This window comes from Globicephala melas, chromosome 5 (assembly GCF_963455315.2).
Source record: "Globicephala melas chromosome 5, mGloMel1.2, whole genome shotgun sequence".
Classification (NCBI taxonomy): Eukaryota; Metazoa; Chordata; class Mammalia; order Artiodactyla; family Delphinidae; genus Globicephala; species Globicephala melas.
In genome coordinates, this window is record NC_083318.1 from 3,227,112 (window position 1) to 3,240,391 (window position 13,280).

Consider the following 13,280-nt stretch of genomic DNA (forward strand, 5'->3'; position numbering starts at 1 on the left):
GGCCTTCCCCAGGCCAGGCCCAGTGCAAAGCCGCTCATGGGTGTCATCTCAGAATCCCCTGCAGCTCCAAGGGGGCGTGCCTCCCCCCAGGTCATGGGATCCCGTTTCAGACACATCTTTGCCTCAAACCCAGCGTTCCCAGGCTGGGATGTTCCCCAGCCCCGCCAACTCCTGTCTCCCACCCCAGCATCCCCAGGTCCTCCACCCGAGGTCACCCAAGGGACTGCTCTAAACCCAAACCCAGCCCGGCCACCCCCTGCTCACAACGACTGCCCAGGACAGAGGACAAAGTCCAAAGTCACCAGCCCTGGCCCCTCACTACCCCCCCGCCCCCTGCCAAGCAAGGACCCAGAAGACATTTAAAGCAGGTGTGTGTAGCAGTTCAGCGACACTGTCCCAGCCCCAGCCCCGGCCAGGCACAGGACCCTGTGTGGATGGCAGGGACGGGGAGGCCAACACGGCTGATTCTGGAACTACAGGACCACAAGGGTCGACCAGCATTGAAACAGAGGGAAGCTGTGGGAGCCTGGGAAGCACCTGACTCAGCCTGGGGTGGGATGGGAGGGCTTCCTGGAGGAGGAGGCATCTCAAATAATGGAAGGAATTGGCCAGAGTGGGCGGTTGGGGGTGGTGGTATGCATTCCTGTGCATGTGTGCACATGTGTGTGTAGAGGCTAGCGGGTGGCAGACCCAGAATTCACACCCAAATCTTTCCTATCCAAGCCTCGCTCTTTCAGCTACGACCCACCACACACAGGCTAAAGATGGTCCTGCCTCTGTCCAGGTCCTCTTTCTCCGTCCCATCCCTGCCCCAAGCAGGTGAGCCCCTTGGTCACACACAGGGCACGAGGGGGCCGCTTTCCTTCCTGGGCACGTGGAGAAGGATGGGAGGTGAGGGAATTCTAAGGCCTCAGCGTGGTAAGGCAGGCGTGGCCTTGGCAGGGCGATCACGGTGAGGCTGTGGATGGTAGCACAGCCTGGGAAGCCCATTTGGAGGGAAGCGAAGGCGTTCTCTGCCCCTTGACCCCAGCTGCCCAGCCAAGGGAACCTGGCCTCAGCTGCAGCCCTGCCCTTTCCTTCCTGCCCGGAGTGACCGTGGAGGGATTAGCCCCCGTCCCCAGGGCTCCCTCCCAGCGTCAGGGGCCAGCGAGCGTTCCGCCTGGGCTTAGATCAGATACCTGGGGTCTGGAACTGACCCTGGCCTGGCTCACCCCCCCTTCCCCATCTTGGGTAAATCTGTTCACCTCCCCAGCCTCAGTTTCCCCTTCTTGTTTTGAGCTGAGGAACCTCACACGGCTCCCTGCTGAGGTACAGAAGTGATCATGCAGAACCTGGGGTGGTACGTGCTCGATGTGGCCCTATCCTCAGACCGTCCAGGGCCACAGGGCTCGGGGCGAACGGAGAGGTTGGCTCAGGAGAGGCTGGCCCCAGTCGCTCCACCACCAGGCCCCCCGCCCAGGAGAGGGGCCCTGATGTGGAGAGAACGAGCAGGGTCGCAGGGCCCCAGGGTGCCAGGGTGTGAGTCTCGGAGGCCCATGCCCGCAGGGCCACAGGGCTGCAGAGTCCCAGGCGCTGAAGGCGAAGTGCGCTATTCCTCATTCTACCGTAATTAGCTACCCACTCCTGGCCTCAGTCTCCGCCCTGTCCTGTGGACTCACCAGCTCCTCCTACAGCAAAGCATTTGAAGAGCCAACCACACAAATCCCGGACAGCACGGAGCCCTGACAGCATGGAGCCTGGACAGCATGGAGTCTGAACAGCAAGGAGCCTGGACAGCACGGAGCCCAGACAGCATGGAGCCCGGACAGCATGGAGCCCGGACAGCACGGAGCCCGGACAGAATATAGACCGGACAGCACGGAGCCCGGACAGCATGGAGCCTGGACAGCACGGAGTCTGGACAGCATGGAGCCCAGACAGCATGGAGCCCGGACAGCACGGAGCCCAGACAGCATGGAGCCCGGACAGCACGGAGCCCGGAGAGCACGGAGTCTGGACAGCACGGAGTCTGGACAGAACGGAGCCCGGACAGCACGGAGCCCGGACAGCACGGAGCCCAGACAGCACGGAGCCCGGAGAGCACAGAGTCTGCACAGCACGGAGCCCGGACAGCACGGAGCCCGGAGAGCACAGAGTCTGCACAGCACGGAGCCCGGACAGCACGGAGCCCGGAGAGCACAGAGTCTGCACAGCACGGAGCCCGGAGAGCACGGAGCCCGGACAGCATGGAGCCCGGACAGCACGGAGCCCGGAGAGCACGAAGTCTGGACAGCACGGAGTCTGGACAGAACGGAGCCCGAACAGCACGGAGCCCGGACAGCACGGAGCCCGGACAGCATGGAGCCCGGAGAGCACAGAGTCTGCACAGCACGGAGCCCGGACAGCACGGAGCCCAGACAGCATGGAGCCCGGACAGCATGGAGTCTGGAGAGCACGGAGCCCGGACAGCACGGAGCCTGGACCCCGGTGGGGCTCAGCCGCAGGGGTCATCACTGCCCTTGGGATCCCCCAGCACTGCCTGGCTCTGACAGAGCCGAGGCTGCAGTGACCACTTCTGACCACCATGTGTCACCAGTGCACAGGCTGGTCTGCCCTATAGGCAGGGGACTGGGGGTTGCCTGCAGGGAGTGGGGAATCTTCCAGGGCCATGCCAGCTCCTAGATGCCATTAGTTGGGGAGGGGAAAGGGAAGTGCTCAGCCCCTGGGCTGGGGCACCCTCACCCCTCAACCAACACAGAGCAGGGACACTGTGCAGGTGCTGTGCTAGATGCAGAGTGGGGGTGATGGGGGGTGTCTGCCTGGACGGGGAGTGGCGGGGAACAGTAGAGGAGACATTTCCAGGCCCTTGTCTGCATCCACTGCGGGGCTCAGAGACAAATGGAAAAGCGGTCCCCTTCTCCTCCCAGTCCTGTGGCACCCCACCTCGAGCCCCAGGTTCCCTCTCTGTGAAGTGAGGTGATAACAGTGCCCCTACCCCCATCCAGGTGATGTGAGGATTCCAGGAAGGAAGCGCTCTGCACAGACTGGCGAGCTTCCTGGAGGAGATGCCAGGGTTTGGGTTGCACCTTGCAACATGGGTCTCCGGGAATAACGGCGACCCTTCCCCTGCCCCAGGAATGTCTTTATCCCCCTCCCCCATTATTCTGTGGCTAATTCCTGCTTGACTCCCGAGACTCAGCTTTGCTCAGCCCCTCCAGGAGCCCCCCGCCGCCACTACGCACCATTTTGTCCTTTACCCAATGGCTGCATCATCTGTTCACACGTCAGCCTCCTGCCTGACCCTGAGCTCTAGAAGGCAGGGCCTGACCCGCAGGGGGACTCGGAGAGTGTCCGCTGGCCTTGCCTCTCCTCACAGGAAGCCCACTGGGACCCAGGCCTCCCCGGTGTGTGTGCACGATGGCCGCCTCACCCCAGCGTCCCAGCCCTGCCTGCACCCGCCCACCTTGAGGTCGTAGAAGATGATGTCTCCGAGCACCAGATACACCTTCACGTAGTACAAGGTCTCCTCGTCAAATTCCAGTGGCGAGGTGCAGAGCGAGAGTGCCTTGAGGTAGAAGTGCTCGGCCAGCTCCCCATGGCCCAGCTGCTGGTGCAGGGCGGCCAGCCGATGGTAGGCCACCCGCTCGTTCAGCCGGTCCCCTGGGGACGCAGGGAGGGATCACGAGTGAGGACATGGCTGCTCAGGGTGGCGGGGCACAGGCCAGCCAGGAGCACCCGGCCGTCACCGTCTCCGAGCTCCAGCCGGCCCCTTCCTGGCCCCAGACTCACTTTCCCATCTGTAAAGGGGACCTGATAAGGCCCGCTCCCCTTCTTCCTCGGGGATGCGGCAGAGTCATGGATCACGCTGCCCTGGCTCTGGGCCTGCACGGACCCTCCTGGACGGGGGGCTTTGGTGACTGTTTTGACTGGAGAACCCAAAGTCCTGCGGTCTGTGCACCTGCAGGTGCCAGGGCTCTGGTCAACCTGCAAACATGACCTTTGGCCTCCCGCTGCACAGTCAGCGGCCCCTACCCCGTCCTCGGGGAGTCACCACACGAGGCTGTCTCCAAGATCCTCCCCCTTCCAGGGCTCCCCTGCTGAGCACCTACTGTGTGCCCAGCCCTCCTGGGCTCCCTGTCTCGGGGAAGACGTTAGGCACAGAGAGATTCGGGCCTTGAGGGACCGGCCTCTGGAAAGAGGACCGGGATTTGGCCAGCCAGCAGGGGCTGCTGGCGGCGAGTGGGGAAGGGACAGCGGGAGGGGACAGCAGGCAGAAAGGCACGGGGTGGGCCCGCCTGGGGCCTTGGCCAGCCTTGTGGTCAGCAAGGTGGGGGGCAGCGGGGGAGCCGCAGAGCTGGCGTTGCTCGTCCAGCCTGCGGCGCTTCCTGAGACCCCGGGCGGGTGCGCTGCTGCCCGTCTCAGCAGCCTGGCCCGCAGGAGAGGCGCCTGCAGCCCGGGAGACGCGCGGCCGCGCTCAGACCTCAGAGGTGGAGGCCCTGGGCCCGGGGTGCGGCTTACCGAGGGTGACGCTGAGGGCCAGGGCCGTGTGGGCGAACTCCAGGCCCTCCTGCGGCGCCTCCGTCTCGGCCAGCAGCGCTGCCAGCTTGTTGCAGAGACGCAGCTCGGCCTCCTGGCTCCCCGTGTTCACGGCCAGGGGCAGCGCCCGGTCCTGCGAGCACAGGCGGGCGGGTCAGGCCTCCGCCCGCAGCAGCCAGCCAGGCCCGGTACCCTCCTCAGAGCCCCCACTAACCCACTGGAGCTTTACACAGCTCTGCTCCCCCCCAGGAAAGGCCAGCTCAGAGTGGTGTGACACCCCCAGCGTCACTGGGCCACGAGTAAGCTGGGTGTGAGCCTTGCCCATCGAGCTACACCACACACACTCAGACCAGCCCTGACCCTCCTGGGTGGTGGGCGCCTGACCAGGAAGGTCCAACACCCCTCTAGGCTCTAAATACGCCGCGTTTATCTGTCCCCTGGGGCTGAGCCACACGCACGAGCTGGGCAGACGGACGGGGAGAAGCTGCCCTCCCTGGCAGGCACGTGCAGACCTGGCCCTGCTCCGGGTCCTCCCCCTGATGTGCTGTGTGTCCTTAGGCACACCCTTGTGCCTCTCTGAGCCTGTTTCTTCATCTGTAAAACGGGGACAGTCCTCGCCTCCCAGGGGTGTTTGGATCACGGAGATGCATGTCCTACGATGGTCCTTCTTTGCTCTGTCCCTCCCAGGCTGGGGCTGGGGGCCAAGGTCATCCCTGCCCAAACCACCGGGAAACTAAACATGTGCGTGGGGGACGCCGCCTCCAGGAGGGATGCCCCCTGAGGCCCACCTGCCTGGACCCACAGCCGCCGCTCACCCGGTAGAAGGACACGGCTTTCTCCCGCTCCCAGGTCCCGTTGAAGAAGATGTCTCCAGCCGCCTCAAAGAGCTGCAGCCCCAGCTTGGGGTCCCCTGTGTACAGGGCCGCGTTCTGTGCCACCTGTGGGGATGCAGAAACTCTCATGGGTCCCCCAGTGACCTGGCAGGGCGAGGCGGCAGGGCCCGCTGGGGGAAGCTCACAGCCACCTGCCGGCCGCCCGGGACCCTCTATCACACCGACACGGAGCGAGGGTTCTTTCCTCTCATACACCTCAGTCCCTGTGCATGCGGGGCCCTTGTCCCCTGCTGGCATGAGGACAAATCATCTAAGCTCTGTGTCCCAGGAGGAGGCCTTTCCAGCTGAGGCCCCAGGAGCCGGCACGTGTGGGCTGGGGAGGCGCTCGGGACGGAGCTCAGAGCCAGCCTCTGAATCCTGCCGGCCGTGCCCAGACCACAGCATCCTCGCTCGGCTTCACCTGGGGCTCCCAAATCCTGGCTCGTTGGGCCCCCCTATCTTCCCTCCCGAGCACTTAGAGACACCCAACCGCATGTCCACTTGTCTCTCCCTCCAGAGGACTGAGGCTGTCGCTCCTCTGCCGCGTCCAGGGCTTCACACGTGCCTGGCGCGTAGTAGGTGCTCAGAAAAAAACGCCGAGTGACTGAGGGGACCAGCCCTGGTCCGCAGTCCAGCCACACCCAGCGGCTCGCAGCCCTGACCTTGCTGCACTCCCGGGCACCGCTGGGCCTTTGCACCTATGAGTCCTGGTGCAGGAATACCCCATATGCCTACCACCGCCCTACAATTCCAACAGCCTCCGTGACCCCAGGCTGACCGAGCGCACCCCCCGCTCCTTTCTGTGCCGCAGCCCTGGCCCCAGGCAGCATTCCTTGTGGAGGAGGCTGTACCCTCCACCGGCCGCCAGCTACTGATCTGGTTCGTCAACCCCGGCCTGGCCCAGGGGAGGTACACAGCAGGTGCCCAAAAGGAAAAAACCCACAAGGCTCTTGAGTCTCTCAATTTGTCACAAATCACGTCATGTTTGAGAAACTGTCAAAAAACGGAGCTTCTGTGATACACGTGTTTTTTAAGGAGAAATGCCGTGCACTGCTGAAGCGAGTTCTGTGTGTCAGCTGAGCGGGCACGACATTTGCACATTTATCGAGCACTTGCTGTGTACCAACACAGCCGGGGGCACTGTCCCCAGAGCCCCTGTCCCCAGAGCTCAGCTGGTTATGGAAGATGCTGGAGGTCTGGGGCGGCGGGAGATGGCGCGGGCACCTGGCACGCGACGGCTTAGGGGTGAGTGGGCGGGTGGGTGAGTGACCGCGCGCGCACGCCCGGAGCCCTCGCACCTGGATGTAGACATCCACCAGCTCGTTCTGCTGGAGGATGTAGTAGATCTTCCCCGCCTGCAGCCAGGCGTGCGCCTCCTTGTCCTTCTTCTGCAGGTCGATGAATATCCCCAGACTGCGCTTGGTGTAGTCCAGCGCGGATTTGTAGGCCCTGGAATTAGACGTGGGCGGTCAGAACAGGTCTCCCGGGCCAGCCGCCCATGTGGATTGGACGGGGCTCTCCCCGGGGCCGTCTGCTAACCATGGACCTGAAACGTCAGGAGCAGGAAAAGAGCCTGCCCTTCCCAGGCTGCTGGGAGATCCGGGATGAACATACAGCAACTCGTCCAGCAAAGATGAAGGAGGCCCTTGGGACGGAAGCAGGCAGCACAAGGCAGGAGGAGCGTGCTGTTCGTCTGCCTCATTTCCCCAAACACAGGCCCGTGTCCCTTCCAGACGCAGCAGGGATTGTGGCCACTGGGCAGAAATTTAGAGATCGTCCAGGCTACTGGCTATCACACCAAGGGAAGATCGGAAACACCCAGGGGGGCTGTTCAGACACAGATCGCCGGGCTCTGCTCCCAGAGCTGCTGACTCAGGAAGTCTGGAGTGAGGCCTGGGAATGTGCATTTCCAGCCAGCGCCCCGGCAAGGTGGAGGCTGCTGATCCGGGGTCCCCACTTTGTGGAGCATCGATCTAGGTCGCTGGCCCATTGGCCCTGCTGTGAAACTGAGGCCCGAGGATGAGAGGCGGAGGCCAGGACGGGCACATCTGAGTCCCAGGGAACCTGGCTCCTTCCCCGCCCTCGGGGAGCCCCCACGCTGCAGGGGGTGTTGTGAGACTGCCAGCCTGCAGGCTGTGTGGTCCAGCCATGTGTCACCCACCCCCGGTCAGGATGCTCTGGGTGGGCTTCTTCACGTGTGGTTCTGAAATCCTGTCCCAGGGAAGCAGGTGGGACAGTCAGCTGTCTCCAGTGGATGAGAATCCTCTGGGCACACGTGGCTGCTGTCCTCACATCTGAGGGGACAGACGAGGACCAGACTACCTCGCCCAGAGCTGGGCCAGCGAGAAAAGACTCAGGGCAGAGCGGGGTCAGCTTCCAGAAGCCACCACGGCAGGAAGAAAGGTCCAGAAACACATGCTCTGCCTCCCTTGGGGATGAGACCAGGCCTGCTGGCCCAGAGCCCGTCTGACCCTAAGGGATGAAATGGCCCTTGAGGAGGGGCTGTCCTAGGATGGTGGTCCAGCATCCTCACCACCCTGCCCGCCCCCAGGGCCAGCCCTCACCTCTCGGTGCCCAGGGACAGGTAGAGCTGGCTGATGGCCTCCAGGAGCTGCCCCTCCAGCACCTTGTCGGCCACCCTGCGGGCCAGCGAAAGCTGGAACTCGTGGTAGACGACACACTGGGCCTCACTGGGCATGACTGTGCTGTAGAAGTGACACAGCCGCTGGACGGCGTGCAGCTGGCCTGGGCGGGAGACAAAGGAAAAGGCTCCCATCATGCATCACAGCAACGTTTGCAGGGTCAAAGTCCCCTGCTGGGTGCCCGCCTCTGTGCGCTGGGGTCATTGCACATGCAGACAGGCTGAGCGTCCTGCTCAAGGTCACACAGCCGGCGAGCATCTCGAGACAGGGCCAGGCCAGGCATGTCACAGGGGCTCCAGGGACAGCACCGACCACTTTTATAACCCTCAGGCTGGGCCGTCCTGGCCGGGCTCTCCCACCGCGCCAGGGTGCTGTTTCTGCTTCACAGAGCTCCTCCCAGCCCAACAGGGGCTGCCCTCACACCGAGCGGACAAGGCAGGGATCACCGGCACCCCCTGTGGCAGAAGGGCAAGCTGAGTTCAAAGCCGGGGCACACGGCATGCGGGGGAGAAGGGATTCAAATCCAGCTCCGCTATTCCAGAGCCGATCCTCCTTCATGAAGCCGGGCTCCAAGCCCTCAGCCGTGCTTGCCGCTCCTAAAACCAGAGGGTTGGGAACCATTGGGAGCTTCCACTCTTAAAAATAACCCGGGGATGAACAAGCCACGAGAAGACGTGAACGACACGGCGAACCAACCAGACCTAAGAGACCACAGAACGTGCCCCCAGCAACAGCAGAACGTGTGTTCTTCACGTGCCCACGAACATTCTCCAGGATGCACCAGAGACTGGATCACAGAACTATTCTCTGCAAACGTAAAAGGATTGAAATCATGCGAAGAGTGTTCTCCAGGTGCAACGGAATGAAATCAGGAATCAGTAACAGAAGGAAGTTTGGGAAATTCACAGACCTGTACACATGGGCAGCATATTCCTCAATCACCAGTGGGTCAAGGAAGGAAACTAAAAGATATTGGAGATGAGTGAGCATAAAAGCACAACGTACCACAATTTAGGGGATGCGGAGAAAGCAGTGCTTAGAGGAACTTTATTACTGTAAATGCCTGTGTCAAACAAAGAATAAAAAATTCAAATCAAAACCCTAAACTCCCCCCTTAAGAAACTAGAAAAAGAAAAGTTAATTAGACCCAAAGCAAGCAAAAGGAAGGAAAAATAAAAGTTCAAGCGGAAATGATAAAATGATAGAGAACAGAAAGATAGAGAAAAATCAATGAAACCCAGGGATGGTCCTTTGAAAAGATTAACAAAATTGACAAATCTTTAGCTGGACTGACCGAGAAAAAAAAGAAAGAACCAGGAGTGAAAAAGGGGACGTTACTACCGATCTCACGGAAATAAAGGGCATGCTGTGAACAGCTGTATGCCAACAAATTAGGTAACCAAGATGGAACGGACAAATCCTAGGAAGACACAAACTACTGAAAGGGCTAAAAAAGGAACCAGACCGCGCACGGAGCGACCCTGGGGTGTCACCCTAGCCCTTAGTCTCCTCACTGTTCAATACAGGGGAGGAGCAAACAACATGACCCTCTGGGTCCCCCAGCTCTGCATTCCCAAGTCTGAATCCCCAGGGCCCGGGTCTGGGGAGGTGGGTCAAAGGAGGTTTCTGACAGGCACACGGGGGGGCCACGTTCCACTGCCGAGCACCGCCAGGACCTGCCTGAGGGCACGGGGAGGGTCAGGGACCCAGCTCTTGGTTCCTTCTGGAGGTCCAGAGGGACCCCTTCCAGCCTCAGTGAGTGGTCTACATCCCTCAGTAGCTCCCCAGCGCTCTCAGGAAAAACATCAAACCACAGCCTGGGCTCCTGGGCTCCTGGGCCCCTGCCTAGCTTCCCACCTGAGGTTCTCACCACACCCCCACCTGACCCTCTCACTCCAAACTCTGCACCTCCCTGTGCGGCCCAGCTCACTCACCCCAGGGCCTTTGCACTGGCTGCTCCTTCTGCCAGACCCCCCTCCCGTGCTTGGCTAAAGCCTCCTCCTCCCTCAAGTCCCAGACTGATCAGACCTTCCCGACCTACGAGCTGAGGCCTGGGCCCCATGTTTAAGCTGAGCTCCTGCTTTTGTCCTCTTGTGACCCAGGCATCTGTTTCCCACGCTTGGCCGCCAGCCCCCAGTGAGGACCGCTCGGGTGCCTTTGCAGGTGGAGCCCCGCACAGAGCCTGGAGTATTCACACAAGTAGCTGTTGGATGAAGCAACTGTCTTGCACCCTCTGTGCAGGGCAGACGCCAGGGCTGCTGGGAGACGCCAGCACCAGCTAAAGCACCCAGCATTCAAGGCCCAGGTGGCTCCTCCGCACGGCTGCCCCCGCCTGGCCTGGGCTATGTCCAGGGTCACCACCGCCCATTTGCCGGAGATGGCCAGGATTCCCGGCCTCGGGACTTTCAATGTACAAAGCAGGACGGTCCCAGGCAAATCGGGATGAGTCGTTTGCCCTGGTGACATCTGACCCGGCGTGGGACACCCTCAAGGCGTCTGCAAACGTCTGCTGGTTTCCAGCACTCGGCACTGTCAGTGCAAAAACAACCGCTCGCCTCTGAATCGCAAACCCCAGGTGTGTTCTGAACAGAGGTGGAAAGAAAACGTGTTTTCTTTCTTTCCAGGAAGCCAGTGTGGCCCACACTTACTCTCCAAATGGTCCGTCTCCACGGCGACCAGAAAGGCCCACTCGTAGTAGCACTTGCCCTGCCGGGTGAGGGCCCTGCGGGTGCACAGGTGACCCAGCCGCAGGAGCACCTGGGTGAAGTCTGGGCCGCACTCTCCGCTGGGCAGCCGCGAGAAGAGCTTCACGGCCTCCAGGAAGTAGTGTTGGGCCAGCCTGCCGGCGCCGGTCTGCAGGCACAGGGTCCCGAAGTTGGCCAGGACCACCGCCTTGTTCCGCTGGCGACCCAGGCGCCTGGCGACCCGCAGGGCGCGGTAGTAGCCCTCGGCCGCCTGCTGGGTCCTGCCCATCCTCTTCAGGGCGATAGCCGCCATGTTGGCGATCACGCCCTCCTGGTCCAGGGCGGCCACCGCCGCCTCCAGGACGGACTCCAAGATGTCCAGGGCTGCCGGGATCTGCCTGTGAAGCACGTGCAACCAGGCGAGGGCCACCAGGCGGTCCACGACCGTGCGGCTGCCAATCTGGGCGTCCGTCTCCGCGGCCCGCATCATGAAGGCGATGGCCCTGCCCTGTCGCCCGTGCTGGCTGTGCAGCCGGGCCAGGCTGGCGTAGATGGGGCCGCGCAGCGCCCGCCCCGCGCCCGAGGCCGGGGAGGCCAGGGCCTGCAGGAGGTAGGGGGCGAGCTGGGCGGGGAGGCGGGGGAGCTGGGGGCTGCCCCGCAGGACCAGGGCCGCGCTCCGGAGCGCGCTGTCCAGCGAGCCCCGCGCCCGCCGCGAGGCTACCTTGACGCAGCTCAGTGCCAGGTGAGGGAGGCACTTGCGGCTGTAGACGTCCGCCAGCAGCAGGTAGCAGTCGACGGGCCACGAGGCGCCCGGAGCCCCCGAGGCCCCGTACAGCTGCAGCAGCCTCTCCAGGAAGGGCAGGGCCTCCTCGGGCCGCTTGCCGCGGGCGTGGTGCTCGGCCAGCAGGAAGCAGGCCCGGGCCTCGGCCTGCGGGCTGCGGGCGCCGATAGCCCTCCGCAGGCCCAGCTGCAGGAGCCCCGACTCGGCCTCGGAGCCGCCGACGTGGCCGGGCGTCCCCAGGATCAGGGCCAAGGCCTTGGGCACCACCTGCGCGCACTTCTCCCTGTTCTTCTGCCGCAGGTGGACGGCGGCCAGGCTGGTGTACACGGCCGCCACCAGGACGAGGTCCCCGAAGCGGCCCCCCAGCGCCCCCAGGGCTTCCTCGAAGTACACGCGGGCCTGGGACAGCTTCAGCCGCCGGACGCACAGCCGCCCCAGCAGAAAGCAGAGCCTGGCCAGGGCCATGGGCAGCCCGGCCTTCTTGGCCACCCCCCGGGCCTCAGCCAGAAGCCGGGCCAGCTCCTCATCGTCGGTGAAGCCGCCAAACACGCCGCTCAGCCCGGGCGGGGAGAGGTTGTACAGGCCCTGGAAGCCGGCCTCGAAGCCGGGCTTATCCAGGAACTGCAGCAGGGAGCCCAGGGCCTCCGGGTCAGCCCGGGCATCCCCGGCGTCCAGGCGGAAGGAGAGGTCCTTGGTGTCCGGCGAGCTCGCACCACCGGATGCCCCGTGGATGCCCGGGGACGTTGGCTCCTTGGGGCAGCCCCGGCAGGACTTGGCGTCTGGCGAGCTCGCACCACTGGACGCCCCGTGGATGCCCGGGGACGTTGGCTCCTTGGGGCAGCCCCGGCAGGACTTGGCGTCTGGCGAGCTCGCACCACTGGACGCCCCGTGGATGCCCGGGGACGTTGGCTCCTTGGGGCAGCCCCGGCAGGACTTGGCGTCTGGCGAGCTCGCACCACTGGACGCCCCGTGGACGCCCGGGGACGTTGGCTCCTTGGGGCAGCCCCGGCAGGACTTGCATCGTTCTAGGACATTCTTCACCTTCTGCAGGGTCTCACGTGGCTCTGGGTGCAGGCAAGGCGGGGGCATCTCTGCAAGTGACCAGAATGCCCACGTGGGTTAGAGTGTGGCCTGAGTCCAGGCTGGGCCAGGGCGCGTCCCTCCCCGAGCCGCAGGGTCCCTGTCACCTCTCCCACGGGGCTGCCCTAAGCGTCTGAGATTTCTGCGGATTGTGGAGCGCAGAGCTGGGCGCAGTGCGGGGCCGCAGTAGGAGCGACTGCTGGGGGGACACAGAGCAGGTTGGCCAAGCTTTTATCGAGGAATGCTCCTTGCCTTTGCCCTTCCCTCTCAGCCAGCTGAGGAGCCCCCGTGAAACCAATCAGTAGCCAATCAGCCCTGCTGGCCAGCGTGAGCTCAAAAGCACCCACAGAACCAACAGTGGCCTGTGTGCCCATCTGCCCGGCTCTAGCGTGGGGGTCATTATGACAGGAAACACCGGGAATGGCTCCCAGAGCCCGGGGCTCCCCCTTCATCTTGGCTGGTTTGGGAATCTGAGGCTCACGGTCACTAAAGGGTTAAAGAGGAGTGCCAGAGAGCCTGGGGACAAGGAGGTGCCCACAGCTGCCCGCCAAGGGACTGTTGGCCTTGGATGGACTCAGCGCCCGGAGGCATGTCCAGCCTCGAGGAGCAAACACGCTACATTTCCTGTTGCAAAAACATGGGCTTTGAAGGGGAATTTGTTTGGAAGGAAAGAACCAGGATCTAAAGACTCTTCTGTTAGGAGTTC

At 63.1% G+C, this 13,280-nt stretch overlaps 1 protein-coding gene across 3 annotated transcripts in view; it reads right to left on the bottom strand.

Annotated features, from left to right (window-relative positions):
- Positions 1 to 13,280, bottom strand: part of SH3TC1 (SH3 domain and tetratricopeptide repeats 1) — a 36,988-nt gene that overhangs the window by 847 nt on the left and 22,861 nt on the right. For all 3 annotated transcript variants that reach the window (XM_060298726.2, XM_060298727.2, XM_060298728.2), the window contains 6 exons: positions 10,678 to 12,585; positions 7,952 to 8,132; positions 6,686 to 6,836; positions 5,331 to 5,453; positions 4,498 to 4,648; positions 3,443 to 3,639 (listed from right to left, as the gene is read on the bottom strand). In XM_060298726.2, coding sequence (XP_060154709.1) covers positions 3,443 to 3,639; positions 4,498 to 4,648; positions 5,331 to 5,453; positions 6,686 to 6,836; positions 7,952 to 8,132; positions 10,678 to 12,585 — 2,711 coding nt within the window. The remainder of the gene's footprint in view (positions 1 to 3,442; positions 3,640 to 4,497; positions 4,649 to 5,330; positions 5,454 to 6,685; positions 6,837 to 7,951; positions 8,133 to 10,677; positions 12,586 to 13,280) is intronic.